This window comes from Chrysemys picta, chromosome 11, assembly GCF_011386835.1.
Source record: "Chrysemys picta bellii isolate R12L10 chromosome 11, ASM1138683v2, whole genome shotgun sequence".
In the NCBI taxonomy this organism is placed as follows: Eukaryota; Metazoa; Chordata; order Testudines; family Emydidae; genus Chrysemys; species Chrysemys picta.
In genome coordinates this window covers 35,333,519-35,348,506 of record NC_088801.1, presented here as the reverse complement: position 1 = coordinate 35,348,506, position 14,988 = coordinate 35,333,519, and the positions used below count along the sequence as shown (strand labels likewise).

Sequence of the window (14,988 nt, the reverse complement as noted above, 5' to 3'; positions counted from 1 at the left end):
TATACATACATGCATGCTTGATACTTAGTTATTCCTCCTGTAAACTAAAAGAATGCACATCAGGATGGGGGGAATGAGGAGGGAGGTGTGAGGATATCCTGGTAGCCAAGTAAAGCTAGAATAGTTTGCAATGTTATCCAAATCCTGAGGTAATTATCTTACCCTCCTCACACCTTGCTTGTATGTTTCATGTATATGATGGCTCACACAATATTTTACAAGAGAAAGATGGTTTCTAAAAATAACTTTATATGGAATTTTTTGGATTGTTCTATTTGTTAGAGATTTTTCTATTTCAGGACAAATCCTATATATAAATTTGATTTTTATTTCATTACAATCATAGTTATGCAATACAACTGTGATGTCAAAGGTGGCTAAACTAATCATTATGTAGCACAGGTGACTTTAATTCACTGAAACAGTGTCTTTGGGCAGGGCTGGATATCGAAACGTAATCCTGCAATTTTCTATCAACGAAGTTGGAAATTCTTACAAAAATGCTTAAAACGATCCATCTTATCTGGGGAGAGAGGCATTGCTCACCTAAACCTGATTAAGAGATCAGCCTGGTCCATGTGATCTACCATAAAACCAAATCATTTCCTTATCTTCCAATATCTTTTTCTTTATGGAACACTTTTTAATACATTACAAATAAGTTGTTTTAATTTACAGCATTCTTTATCAGAAAAGAGAGAGAGAGAGAGAAAGAGAGAGAACAAGAAAACACCCCTTTTAAAAGTTGTGTTTTACTCCAGTGTGAGTCAAGCAGTTTGTTCAATGACTGATTTTTAGGTACCAGTAAAAAAAATAAAATAAAATAAAATCAGCCACTAGTTGGAAATAGTAAATACATTATCCAGTGTTCTTTTCAAAAGCAATACTTGTGGACAAACTGGTCTCTTGTAGGTCAAAGCACTAAAGAGATGTGATCTTCCAATCAGAAATCATGTTCATTAATGCTACAATCACCAACTATCAAATGAAAATTTTAAATTCTGCTGCATCAACACCTATCAGATGAAACATTTAAATTGATGTCTTTCAAGATAACAGAAGCCCAGTGCAGTCAATGGAAAGAGTCACATCAATTTCAATTATGTATGGATCATGTCCTTTGTTTCCAAATAATTTAAGGCCTGATCCTGCAAGCTGTCTCCTGAGTTAATGGAAGGCAAGGATGTAATATCAGTCCTTAACTAAAGATCAATAGAAAATGTAGTTTTCACAACTGTTCATCTCCTTTACAAAAGCTACACAAAATTCCAAAAAAGCCACAAGAAATCATAAAGTAACATTTTCTCAAGGTTTATACTGAAACAGACTGTCACAGCCAGTCAGAGCTCAGATACAGTCACTGCCTTTCAACCATATTATAGTTTTCCATACATTGTGCAAGTCTCAGCATTCTGATTGATATCCTCAGAATTTGATGTCTATATGTTCACAAACATGAGATTCGGGAGCTGTCATGTCCACATTTAATCAATCATTTTGTTTATCATTTTATTCAATTAAATATTTGTTCATTAGATATTTCAGCAGGGTAACAACTACCTGAGAGTGGTGCCTATTGATTCAGTAGTATCCATATCCTGGGCTGATAAAGGTGTCAGGCTAGATCCTCAGGGTGGTGTAAATTTGTGTAGCTTAACGGAGGTCATGCTCCCCTTGATTGGAAGTCAATGGAGCTACACAGATTTACACAACATCTCAGGATAAGGCACATCAGCATCCAAGTACTTTAGCCTAAACTAGGATTATTATTTCATGATCAGGAATCAGACTCAAATTTTCAATATAAATAATGCCTCTAAGTTATTCTGTATTCTAATACAATACAGGATCAATCTTTAAATAATGCTCCCAATCAACATCCAGTTATCAGTATTAATGTTTCATGTATGTAGTGTACTCGATGTACTTACATCAATTCCTATATAAATCTGTAAAATTAACTGTAGAGTATGTAGCCATTCCTGACATTATAAATTATATGGCAATAACACTAACAGTTTCTTACCCATACTATAATCTAAATTACAGTGATGTAGCATATTACTTCTACGGCTGCATGGTCTATAATGATGTATTTCACTACGGTGCTTTCTTTAGGGCTGAAGACTTGGTTACATTACCTATTTAAAACTGAATAAGAATGTATTGCTGATTGAAGTAATTCAAGACACAAATCAACAAACTATGAACAGCTAAAAATATGTTACAAACTCTTTGATGAGTACTTGTTTTCACTTTAGTTGTGCTCAGAAATAAATGCATTTAAAAATAGTTTTACTTGCAAATTTAAAAGCAAATACAGGTGCCAGAATAATAGATAGCCTTAAACTGCCAATAGACCAGTGGCCTGATTCAAAGTCCACTAAAGTCAGTGGAGAGGCTTCCATTGAGTTCAGGAGCATTTGGATCAGTCCCTGAATCATGCACTCTTCAGTCCTCAGCAAAACTTCCACTGAAGTCAGTAGGAGTTTTGCCTGAGTAAGGACTGCATGATTTGACTATGTATAAAGATAATACATGCATAGTGGAAGATAATGCAAAATAGTGGCTTGTCCTAAAGTTAACTTGCTGCTCCTCTCAACTGACATTACAGTAAGATACTTATACTACAGGTCATGTGTACTGTCATAAGGATTGCTACCGGAAAAAAGATCTAATTTTCAACATTTCAATCCATACACTGTATATTTTAGAGAAAATACCATTTGTAGTGGACATGAAGATATGCTGATTTCTATTGGTTTGGTCATTGTGCTGGAAAGATTAAGTGACATTCACAGTTTAATCCAATATAATAGGGAGTGAAATAACTAACAGTATGGCATATGCAAATTGACCAATTTTAATATTATTGAACCTTAATTTCAGAATTCTTACACATGGATCAGGTTAGTGGACAAATTATTTTTTAGAATTTCCTATAAGAAGATATTCTAGACATCAAAACCACACTACATAGATTTTAATACTACGATTTTACTTATGGTAATGCATATTATCAATATATATTTACTGATAATCTTATTTAAAAGTTGTGGAGCACTGACATATTTCAATGTCTTCTATGAATAATATATACTTAGTGAGAAAAAAAAATTTCCTGTGGGATTTTATTTTCAGAAGCTAAATGCATCCAGCTCATCTGAAGGCAGCACAGTTGATATTGCCCCTCCTGGAGAGGGCGAACAAGCTGAGATTGAACCTGAAGAAGCTCTTGAACCAATAGCCTGTTTTACAGAAGGTAACAAAACACAATATTGCCTAAAGATTGCGTTAGCAAACTGGGGCTTGATTCAATCACAATTTGCTTCTACAACAGTTGGCTCTTGAAACACCATGGGCCTTCCTGGTTTCACTAGCCAAGAGAAGCTACTCCCTTCTCAGTGATAACAATCAACTGTCAAAGTAGGAATTCTCTGGAAGGTGGCTAACTCTCCTCCCTGCTCAATCGCTATTATATCTCAATATTAAGGTACTTGCAGTATTAATTTTTCCAATCCTATAATTGTGTTTTGTAGTCAATAGAGAAGGCCCTTAGAATTTGGAGCAACTCTGTTTTTCTGAGAGAAACAGAACTGACATGGGCCAACAGCCACAAACACTACTGTGTTTTGGATATGCAGTAGAACCTCAGAGTTATGAACACCAGAGTTACGAACTGACCAGTCAACCATACACCTCATTTGGAACTGGAAGTACCAATCAGGCAGCAGCAGAGACAAAAAAAAGTAAATACAGTGCTATGTTAAATGTAAACTACTAAAAAAAAATAAAAGGGAAAGGAGCAGTTTTCTTCTGCATAGTAAAGTTTCAAAGCTGTATTAAGTCAATGTTCAGTTGTAAACTTTTGAAAGAACCATAATGTTTTGTTCAGAGTTATGAACATTTCAGAGTTACGAACAACCTCCATTCCCGAGGTGTTCGTAACTCTGAGGTTCTACTGTAGTTCATAGATTGTGTGTAATATAGACAGATATTTTTAAAGTCAATTTCATACTTAGTTGTAAATGCAAATCACTGTCAATTTCTCTCCATGGTTTCACTCCTAAATGTAGTTTAAATCTATTTACTATCACTATTCAGATATTCAGAACCTTGTAACGGCAAGCAGGGGATTCCAGTATCAGATTTTATAAGTATCTCATAAAGAGAGTGGCTATCAAACTAAGAATTTTTATAATAATTTGGATGCCAGAGTGATTAACTACTTCAAAATAAGTTGCTATTTTATTCCAATTTCTAGTTATTTAATATGTTTACAGGTTGTGTGCAGAAGTTCACATGTTGTCAAGTAAGTATAGAAGATGGCAAAGGCAAAAACTGGTGGAATCTTAGGAAAACCTGCTACAGCATAGTTGAACACAACTGGTTTGAGACATTCATTGTCTTCATGATTCTTCTGAGCAGTGGCGCTCTGGTGAGTGAAACAATTATGACATATTCTGAAAAATAAGTTTTTAGAAGGGTGATTTATTAAAAGTATGTTTGCATACAGGATAGTTTTTGATCAGTAAGAAAATCTATTCAATTTAAGAAATATTTGGGAATCAGCAGAAGCAAACACTCACGTTATAATGTGCAAGATAAAGAAGTATTGATAGATGTATTTTAATCGCAGCTGTGCAAAATGTTCATGCTGAAACCCAAAATCACTCTAAAACTTCCTGCATTTCATGTTTCATTACAGTTTTGAAATGTGGACCAAGGTTGGAAGGCTTGCTAAAATTCACATATGTTTTGATTAGAGATGGACCAAAACCAAAACCAAAACCACTGGGCTAAACTCTGCTTTTAATTAGACTGGTGTAAATCTGGAGTAACTTTATTAAAGCCAGTGGAGTTACCCAGAATTTATAGTGGTTACTCATTGCAGAAGTTTTGGACCTGAATACTACTGACTTTTGTTACTGTTTGGATTTGGACCAAAATTTTAAATTGTGAGCCCATCTCTACTTCTGAGAGGACCTGGGCCGATGTATGAGTGCACATCAAAATCATATGCAAATCATGGTTTTGACATGAAAACATGTACACATTTATGGCTTCAAATTATTTTACTTTAGGATTTGGGGCCATTTGAACTATCTGGTGAAGCTCTCATTCTGCTTAAATCATCCCCTTCATGCTCCACCCTGGCTCATTGTTGTCTTACTATTATGATTTTCTAAATTTTTTGTCATCTTTGGAATGTATAAGATTTCACAAAATGGCAATTGTTTCTAAAAAGCTCGTCACTCTTCACCACTATCCCATTTCAAATTACATAAGCTCTGCACTTGCAACCCTATCAATGGGCATAGTATACTTTCCAAAAACGAATTACAAACATTTCCATAAATACACTTAAATATATATTTTCTTGCCAATTAACACTGTCTTTTTTTCTTGATTATGCTGATAGGAAAAAGGTTTTATTTAAATGGGGAAGTAAATAAAATCTTCCTCACTACTCCTCTCTGAGAGAATATACGTATCTGGAACAGGAGGATTTTTTTGGGTTAAGCCCCATATTAAAATTTTGGCAGAACATCATTCTTTGTATTTATTTCTTGATTCAGCAATAAAATAGGATTGCAAATCCTGAAGTCTCTACAGGCAATAATTCTTACCCAGGCAAATTTCTCACTAACTTCTGTGAGGGTTTATTTAAAGGTTGAGTAAAAATCTGACTAAGGGCCTCAAGATTTGGCCTGGAATTATTTACTTTGATTTTGTAAAACCTCAATTGTCAAAAAAAGTCACAGCCAATTGAGGGTCACACAAACAGTACACAGAATTACATGTGGAGTCCCTATATTTCTTGTTTCTCAAAATAAAAGAGACTAGACTTTTCCTTTTGCTTAAGAAAAGGATTCGTATTCAAAACATATTCTCCGTATTCTATTGGAGAAAGCACAAAACAAGACTGCCTCTCTCAAAGTTGGATTCCATTGAAGCAGATGTAGTGAAATGGGAGCTAAGTAACATAAGAGTTGAAAATGGTGCACAAAGAAGAGACAACAACTTAAATCCCGCCACTTTTTTCATTTATCTAATTGATCTTTCTGAACCAGGAAGTGTTATGAATACTTGCAAACTTTGTGTTCACAGGCTTTTGAAGACATATATATAGAGCAGCGCAAGACTATCAAGACCATGCTGGAATATGCTGACAAGGTTTTCACTTACATCTTCATTCTGGAAATGCTTCTGAAATGGGTTGCCTATGGTTTTCAAATGTATTTCACTAATGCCTGGTGCTGGCTGGACTTCTTGATTGTTGATGTAAGTTCTTTATTCTTCGAGTCTTTTTTGACTGATTTTCCTATCAACAAAGTTACAAAGCTCACTATTGTGAAATAGATTTCTAATGAACACAGTACTTTCAGCAAAAAATAATGAAAATTTTACTAACAGCCTGTTGTTATCCGATGGTGTTACTAAACATACATTTATATTCAAAAGAAAAATCTGTAACTAACAGAACATTACTTACTAAACTAAAGCCAGGACATACCAAAGTTAAGGTCCCATGCAAAAGTCCACAATTTGTGCATATACATTATGACACAGTCTTATTATATGATCACATGTTGTTTCTCAAATAATACATTATATTATCATGGAATTTTTCTACAGCCATCCAAACTTTGCATCTAAGAAATTATGTTTGGTCCAAATGCTGTCAAAGCTTTATTAGCAGTTTGACAATTTGTAATAAATAAGTCAGCTATGATTTGGGAGGGTTTATGATGGAAGAGGAGAGAAGCTTTCTTGGCTTCCTTCCCAGCCATGGCATATATGTACAAAGTCCTTGCAGGGGATGGATCACTTGATGATTACCTGTTCTGTTCATTCCCTATGGGGCACCTGGCATTGGCCATTGTAGAAAGACAGGATACTGGGCTAGATGGACCTTTGTCTGGCTATGCCGAAAAAATGACAGGAGACATTAGATATGGGTTTAATCAGGCCGCAACTTCATTATTAGATGTCTGGGATTAACCCGGTGGATAAAATGTGCAGTGCAGGTGAAAACCCCCACAATTCACCGAGGGGCGGGGTGAATGCTTTTTTTCAGCCCCTCCTTCCCCTTCCGCCCTCCTCCCCCCACATACACACACACACCTTTCCGTTCATGTCCCTCCAGCAGACCCACTGCTGGGACCCTCCAATTCCAACCAATTCCAGGGAGGGGGGGCCTTCCACCAGCTCCCCCCTCCAGGTCCCTCCAACAATTCCCTTGCTGGGACCTTACTGACCACCCGCCCTCGTAGGATGGGTTAACATAGACTATAATGATGGGGGGTTGGCTCCCTGCTGTACCAATCATAGGAGTCCCCAACTGCCCCCGGCTTGCTCAATTACCAAGCACCTCTCCTTAATTCCTTTCCCAAGCCATTTATCCATTCTTTTGTACCTTAATTTTTGGAGTACCTGCACTGAACATCCGTTATACACTTAAATAAAGAGTTGCAACATATGGCCTACAGCCCGTCATGCTCTGCATGAACAGAGCCCACCTGAACCTGCTGCGAGGAAGGCAAAAAAAACCCAACTGCACCTGGCCAATATGATGGTAAGGGAAAAATTCCTACCCAGTCCAGCCAGATAACCCCCCCACTTTCTTAAAGTGCAGGACGGTGATTGTCTGACCCTGTATGGCTGTTCTTATGTTCTTATGGCACCTTATAGACTAACAGACGTATTGGAGCATGAGCTTTCGTGGGTGAATACCCACTTTGTCGGATGCAGCATTTTTGCTGCATTTACAGATCCAGACTAACACGGCTACCCCTCTGATACTTATGTTCTTATGTTCATTGTCTTAAGGGATCAGTGCTCCCAGAATATTTTGGTCTCCTGCCTTCTCATATTATCTGACTCAGTTCTTTAGTGAGCCAAAGTGATGTGTGCGTTCAAATGAGAATGAGTACCTTGGAGGCAAAGGTGCTTATGATTGTTGCCACTAAGTTATTGTATTGCTTCACTAGGCAGTCCAAATTTGGGTCCCTTGACTGTAATGTTTCTGTTAGTATGCTCTAGAACAGGGGTAGTCAATTATTTTTTGTCAGGGTCCAAATTTATTAGTCAAGGTATAGTGAAGGTCCAGACTTCAGAGAAAATTAAAAAAAACCCAATAACAATAATAATAAGTAAATAAAAAGATTTTGGGTCCATTCAAAAGCATCTGGAAGTCCAGATTTGGCCCACGGTCCGCCTATTGACTACCCCTGCTCTAGAAATTTGTCAGGTTCAGGAGTCTCACATGACAAACTGGCTTAGTTGGTCTACCATGCAGCTAGGAAGTGGAGAAAAACATAATTTTCACCTGGATGACATAATGTATGCCACACCATGGTGAAGCGCCAGTGCCATTATGTGGTAGTCTCAATGTGTGGTTTCAATAAGAGGATGGTAATGCAGAATTCAGGGGCTTCTATCTGGGAATTTTAAAGAAGAAACGTACTCACACCTTTATAGATGAGCCATAGATCATGTTTCAGTTGCTCTGTTTTTATAATGAAGGCTCCAATTGATTTATTTTTTTTAAAGAGCATACTTGATGTAGAGTTTTTGGTGCTTTTTCAGCAATAGCGTTGCCTAAGAAAAGAATCTCAGAATGAGGTCCTCAGAAGTGATAAATATTTTGCAATCTAATTTAAAATTTCCCCATTTTCCTTAATTTTATAAAAATAAGAATGACCAGACAACAGCTGAACATCCCGCCTTCCTAGAAAAAATATATTCCATGTTCTGGAATGCAGTCAACAAATGTTTTACTGTGCCTAAGGCTAATTCAGCAGTTCCCTCTTGAGCACTGCAAATCAGCACTTCCAAAAAAAAACTTATGAACTCACTTGAGAGTACGAGGGAAAGTAATAGAGACAGATTCAGACTGTGACACAGAAGCTATGTTTACATTCTCCCATTTATGGGGTTTATGCTTCTCTCCCTACAACCTCTTTTCCCATTGTAAAGGACTGAAATTTGCACCTAATAAAAATTGCTTGATTGCCTAAACAACTATCAGCTAAATTGTTTTAAGGATGAACAGGGACATTCCTCAAAGGTTTTAACCTATGTAGGATATGGCCTCTCTCCCTGGGAAAAACTGCCACAACTGGAAGTGCCCAAACCAGAAGTGGAAGTGCCCAAACCAGAGCTTTATGGGTATAAAAGTAAAGGGACGTCTGGCAGGACTCTCTGATGGTCCTGAACCTTCAAAATGTGTTCTCCCCCTTTGGTCCAGAACAGCCTGAATTTGTAGCCTTTATGGCAGGCTGGCAGGCCCATACCTTCTTCTTGGCCCATAGTGAGCTAAAAGGTGAGTGAAGTTGGGGAACACTTGGATGATTTTGTTAGCTATTACATTTGTGCTTATCTAAGTTGCTGCTGGGGCAGTGTTATCTTGGGCAATTTCTGGAGTCTGTTGATTTTATTATATGTATCTTTAGAACTTTATTGAGTGTGCCAATTTTTTAAACTGTAGTATATAAAATCTGAATATAATAAGATATAATCATATTAAACAAATAACATATTTGCTGAATACTACTGGGCACTAGTATATCTATAATTGGGATACAATCACTGATTTGACCTTCCTGTATCCCAGCATCTCAACAACTCATATAGGTTTAAATTCCAAAAGAACAATTAAACTAAGCAAAAAAAAAAAAAAAAAAAGCTTAATAGATGCTCCATGAGAAAGATAGGTCATACTGCTGACTTATATATTATTAATAGATCTGGGTGAACATACCTAAAAATGTTCCATGGTTATTTGTTCAAATATTTAAATTAATTCACTTTGACTATACACACGACTCTTAGCTGTCTATGAAAATTAATTTCCCAGCAGGAATGTTCTCCAAAAGTATTATTAATTATTATTTGTAGTACAATAGTGTCTAGTACTATATGTACACGGAGCAGTAGACAATCCCTGCCCTAAAGAGCTTACAATCTAAATAGACAAAACAGGAAAAGGGCCAGAGAAAGGAAGTTTTATCTCCATTTATAGTTGGGAATTAGTGGTAGAGAAAGATTAAGTGACGTGCCCACATAGGAAATCTATGGTAGAGCCCATTTTAAGATAGGTATTGCAAAACAGTTGCTGAAAGTGAATTTCTGATTCATAATTATGACTCTTTACACAGTAAACCTAATCCTAACAGTTTTGCTCAACCAGTCAGGGAACAGAAATACAGTTTGTGAATTATGTGTCTAATCAAATTAAATTCTGAATACTTGCAAGGAACAAACTATAGACCAGTAATTATTCACAAAAAGTACTGAGTGAATTATTTAGAAAAACAAACTTGAGAAAATCACAATCTATTTGTGGACAATTTGCAAATAGACAGAAGTGAAATTCATCTCCTAATGAATGTAATGAATTATTCTCACAGCTCTCGGTCAGATTTTCAAATGCACTCACTTTAATGGTAACAGAGTTGGGCTAATGGTGAGTGTTTTTGAAAATCCCACCCTGAAGCTTTAGCTTCATTATAACTCCCTCATATCACCTCAGTTTCATGATTCTGCATTTCTGATATAAATAATTTTCAACAACAAAAGTAAAGGGACACCACATTTGTGTAGAATATAGGTAACTTTGGGACTCTCTGATACGGTGCTCAGTCTTGTGCTGTGGTCCCAGAAAACACTTTCTCTTTGGCCTGAGCTGGAAGAATACACTCCCTTTTCTTCCCACCAGTTCTGTCCTGCCTGTTACCCGCTCTCTAGCTCTTCTTTCCTCTTCCCTTTCAGCAGGGCAGGTTTCCCTCTCCTTCCCTCTTACCAGTTCTCACCTGCCGCTTATAGCGGACGTGCCTGCCCCTTCCTGCAGTACTTCCCTCTGATAGTTTTGGGCTGTGAAAGTGGTTGAACATGCCCCCTCTGTATTCCCGGTCCTTCTTCCACATTCTCTCCTGCTGTTATAGTGTGGAAGATCTAGGTTTCCTCTCAGACTTCACCTGCAATGGAGTCTTGGAGGCATAAGGTCATCCTGAGAAGAGCTACTTGTGGGTATTAAATCCCTCCAAAAAGTTTTAAAAACTTTTTCAAAATATTAGACTTGTATTGGGAGATCCCTATTCCTAAATTCAGTCACACATCCCTGACCCTCACTTTTCTGCTAACATTTTTAGGATGAGTTTAAAAGTTTATTGTTAAGATCCACTCTTCATTACTGCATCTATACACATAAATGTATTAATATAAAAAAAACAACAGTTTCTGATTGCTAAGGTATTAAAAGATAAGTTATTTTCTTACCTAAGCAGTAAAAGAGTTGGTGCCAAAATTCAAACTAAGGATACTGAAGCAGTAGAGTGTATGGATTACAATAAGTATCCACACTACATATACTATAAAACTAATCCTAATGATTACAAACAAATTATGTCCTCTTACTTTGTCCATCTTTTCTTGACTAGTTCAGTCATACAGTTGTAATTTACAGTAAGTTCAATATTTTTTATGAAGAAACTAATAAGGCATGAAAGTAAGAGTGCTACAGTGATGCTGAGGACTCTATAAGTAGCACAAAGAACCTTACAGACAAAGTGGGTTGAGAAATGACCTTAACAGCCACGACCTCACTTTTGTAAATTGGCACAATTCTACTGAACTTAATGGAGCTGCATCTATTTACACAAGCTGAAGATTTTGCCCAAAGAGTCCTGTTTAATTGAGAGAGGGGGCTGAGAGCATCCTAAAAGTGGGGCCAATGTGGGAGAGGAGTAGCTCATGAATCTGCCATTAGTATGTAAACGGTTTCAAAGGAGGTGTTTTGTCCTCCTAACTGTGGATGTGTTTAATATTGTTATAGTTTATAGTTGATTCTTGAATCCATACACAGAATGTGGTGTTTTCAATACTATGTATTATCCCTCATCTGGGCCTGGTTATCTCTTGTTGACAGGAATGAATTATAAATATTTTGTTCACAATACAATGCACTCCACATTTTGTCACCTCTAGAATATATTAATCATGCCACAGTATAAAAAAATACTTTTTCATTATAGATTTAGAAAGAAAATAGATTATTTTAAATCTGCCTTGTAAGGACAGAAATATTAATATTTTCTCTTATTACTGAACAGTCATCAGTAAGATTTTTCTTGCTAATACCGTGCTAAGGCACAGTAAATTCCATTACAACCTTATCCATTATGGCACTAATAAAATAATATAAGCCTTTCCTTTGGTAAAAATGCATTCTTCCTTAGACATAATCCATTTGAAAGGTATGTTGAGTGAATTAATTACAAAATTACTTTCTGTCAGATTACTCTATATAGCAAAATAGAATTAATCAGGTGTTTTATTACTATCTGCTCTCAGATTGTCATTTCTAGATGCATACTCCCATATTTGTGGTTCAAGTCATTTTTGTTTATATATATAATAAAACAGGGGTGCTATTATAGCACATAAGGGGTATTCCTTATTGTCATATCAGTGAATACTTATATCTGAAAAGTTACTTATTTTATAAATTCTGTGGGATTAAGTGAAGGTCTTCAGGATTCTTTCAAGTACTGGAAAGAAATATGCATATATTCAGGTATACATGTCTTCTATACTTCTGGTGGTGGAATGGAATAGGTAGTTTAATCAAGAGAAACACAACTGTGGCAAATTCTTCCACTTAAAGACTGCTTAAATTAGCTTCATTTCAGACATAAAAGTTAATCCTCTCTCAAGGTGGAGTAATTTACATTGAGCAATCTTTTCTGATATAGTACCAATATGATTTCATTGCCCGTGTGTCTTTGTAAATATACAGTCGTGGTCAATAAAAAGCTGAAATTCGCCAATAGCTGTCACACAAGTATTTGAGGTAGCACCGTACTTTCCTGTATTTAGAACAGGAAATAAGTTGGGAACCTCAATTGCTCATCTGTTGGTAAACAATGCCTTTTAAATGGCAATCACTGTAGTTCAAATCCTGCTATCTTTACTTTCATAACACTTATAATGTACAAGAATGTGCCTTTAAATGGGTTGTGGTTAGGCTTTTGCTCAATAAGTCATTTTTGGACCTTAGTGATATTGTTAATCATCCTTCTCAAATCTCCCCTTTGGAAGAAGATAGTCAAGAAAGTAGGAATATGGCAGCTCCACCAATACTAATTTCACAGATATTAGTCACTATGTTTTTATGTCTGGGTGTGGAACAGCGACTGTATTATTAATATCTAAGGTTCATGAAGTCTTCCTGACAACAGGCCATGGGAAGATGTCCATGCTGAGTTATCACAGCAATCATCAGCCTTTCACAGGTGAACTGCTGCCACTGAAACCTACCAAACTTGTTGGTAAGCGGAAGAATAAATAAGAGTGTTGTGGAATCTGCACCAATTACTGGGGTGTCTGCCCACTTTTTGCCAAAAATTTTTGCACTCCAGGTGTTCTATCTACTAGTTCCTGGATTCTAAGGTAGATATGGTGGCTTACAGGAACTATTATTTTATATGGCTATCATACGTTGCTCCATGTATGGCATGGAGCTAAGACTGGATCCGTGCCCTTTAAGTCTGACCAAATGATCAAGTCTGTAGGGAAGGCTCATGATGTGCTGGTTAGAGCAGTGAACCAGAAGTTAGGAGAACTAGATCCTAGTCCTACCTGTTCTATTAACTCGCCACTGCTTGACCCTGGGCAAGTTACATAACCTCTCTGTGCCTTTGTAAAATGAGGATAATAAATAACACTTAGCCACATCTGTAAAGTACTTAAAAACCTCAGAAAAAGGTAAAAAGTATCCTTATTAAAGACCATGGGTAAAATTTTTGAAAGCGACTAAAACCTATTGAAAGTCAGTAGAACTCAGGCCCTTAAGATACGTAGGCGCTTTTGAAAACTATATCCTTTGAGAACAGTGAGCTATGTCTAGATATTGAACTCTAACCAGATAAGAAGAGATAAAGATAAGACAAATTGTCAAGCAGTACAGACTAATGTATACTCTTTTTTTAAAAAACAGGCCCTCTTTAGGTCCATTATGGTTCCTTGCCCCTCCAACAAAATATGTGAAAATTTAAGGACTTTTTTATGTCAACAAAGGTTCCATAAACAGGTGTCCTATAAGAATTTTCCCTTCCTCAATTATTTTTTTAAATATTTCCTAGGGCTAAAAAAGGAATACTGTAGAAAGAGGTCCAACCAGTCTTAAGAAACCCACATAACACATATTATATCCTAATATCAACAGGTTCAGGAAATGAATAATTATTGTTTTTCTGTTTTTCTCTAGGTGTCGTTGGTTAGTCTAGTAGCCAATGCCTTGGGCTATTCCGAACTTGGTGCCATTAAATCGCTTAGGACACTAAGAGCTTTGAGACCTCTAAGAGCCTTGTCACGATTTGAAGGGATGCGGGTGAGACAAATGAAAGAACCTGAAATAATCCATGCATAAACAGAAACCATATTTGCAAAATGAGGAATGACAAATCCATGCAGAAATATTGCACTATCCTCTTTTCTATTGCATACCAGTATCTACAGTAGGATGCTTTATTACAGGGGTCAGCAACCTTTCAGAAGTGGTGTGCCGAGTCTTCATTTATTCACTCTAATTTAAGGTTTTGCGTGCCAGTAATACATTTTAACGTTTTTAGAAGGCCTTTTTCTATAAGTCTATAATATATAACTAAACTATTGTTGTATGTAAAGTAAATAAGGTATTTAAAATGTTTAAGAAGCTTCATTTAAAATTAAATTAAAGAGCAGAACCCCCCGGACCGGTGGCCAGGAACCGGCCAGTGTGAGTGCCACTGAAAATCAGCTCGCGTGCCTACTTTGGCACGCGTGCCATAGGTTGCCTACCTCTGCTTTATTACATAACTAAAACTTATATCCCTTTGCAAGCATTAGTATTTACAAGCAATCACACATATTTTTAGGTTATTTACCGCCTAGCTAATTACAGAGGTTTTGTGTAAAACATTAAGGAATTATCAGGATGCCATG

The 14,988-nt window shown here is 36.5% G+C and overlaps 1 protein-coding gene across 2 annotated transcripts in view; it reads left to right on the top strand.

Moving 5' to 3' along the window:
• Window positions 1-14,988, top strand: part of LOC101941277 (sodium channel protein type 2 subunit alpha-like) — a 114,186-nt gene that overhangs the window by 83,429 nt on the left and 15,769 nt on the right. For both annotated transcript variants that reach the window (XM_065561780.1, XM_065561782.1), the window contains 4 exons: window positions 3,142-3,262; window positions 4,284-4,438; window positions 6,112-6,285; window positions 14,273-14,395. In XM_065561780.1, the coding sequence (XP_065417852.1) occupies window positions 3,142-3,262; window positions 4,284-4,438; window positions 6,112-6,285; window positions 14,273-14,395 (573 nt within the window). The remainder of the gene's footprint in view (window positions 1-3,141; window positions 3,263-4,283; window positions 4,439-6,111; window positions 6,286-14,272; window positions 14,396-14,988) is intronic.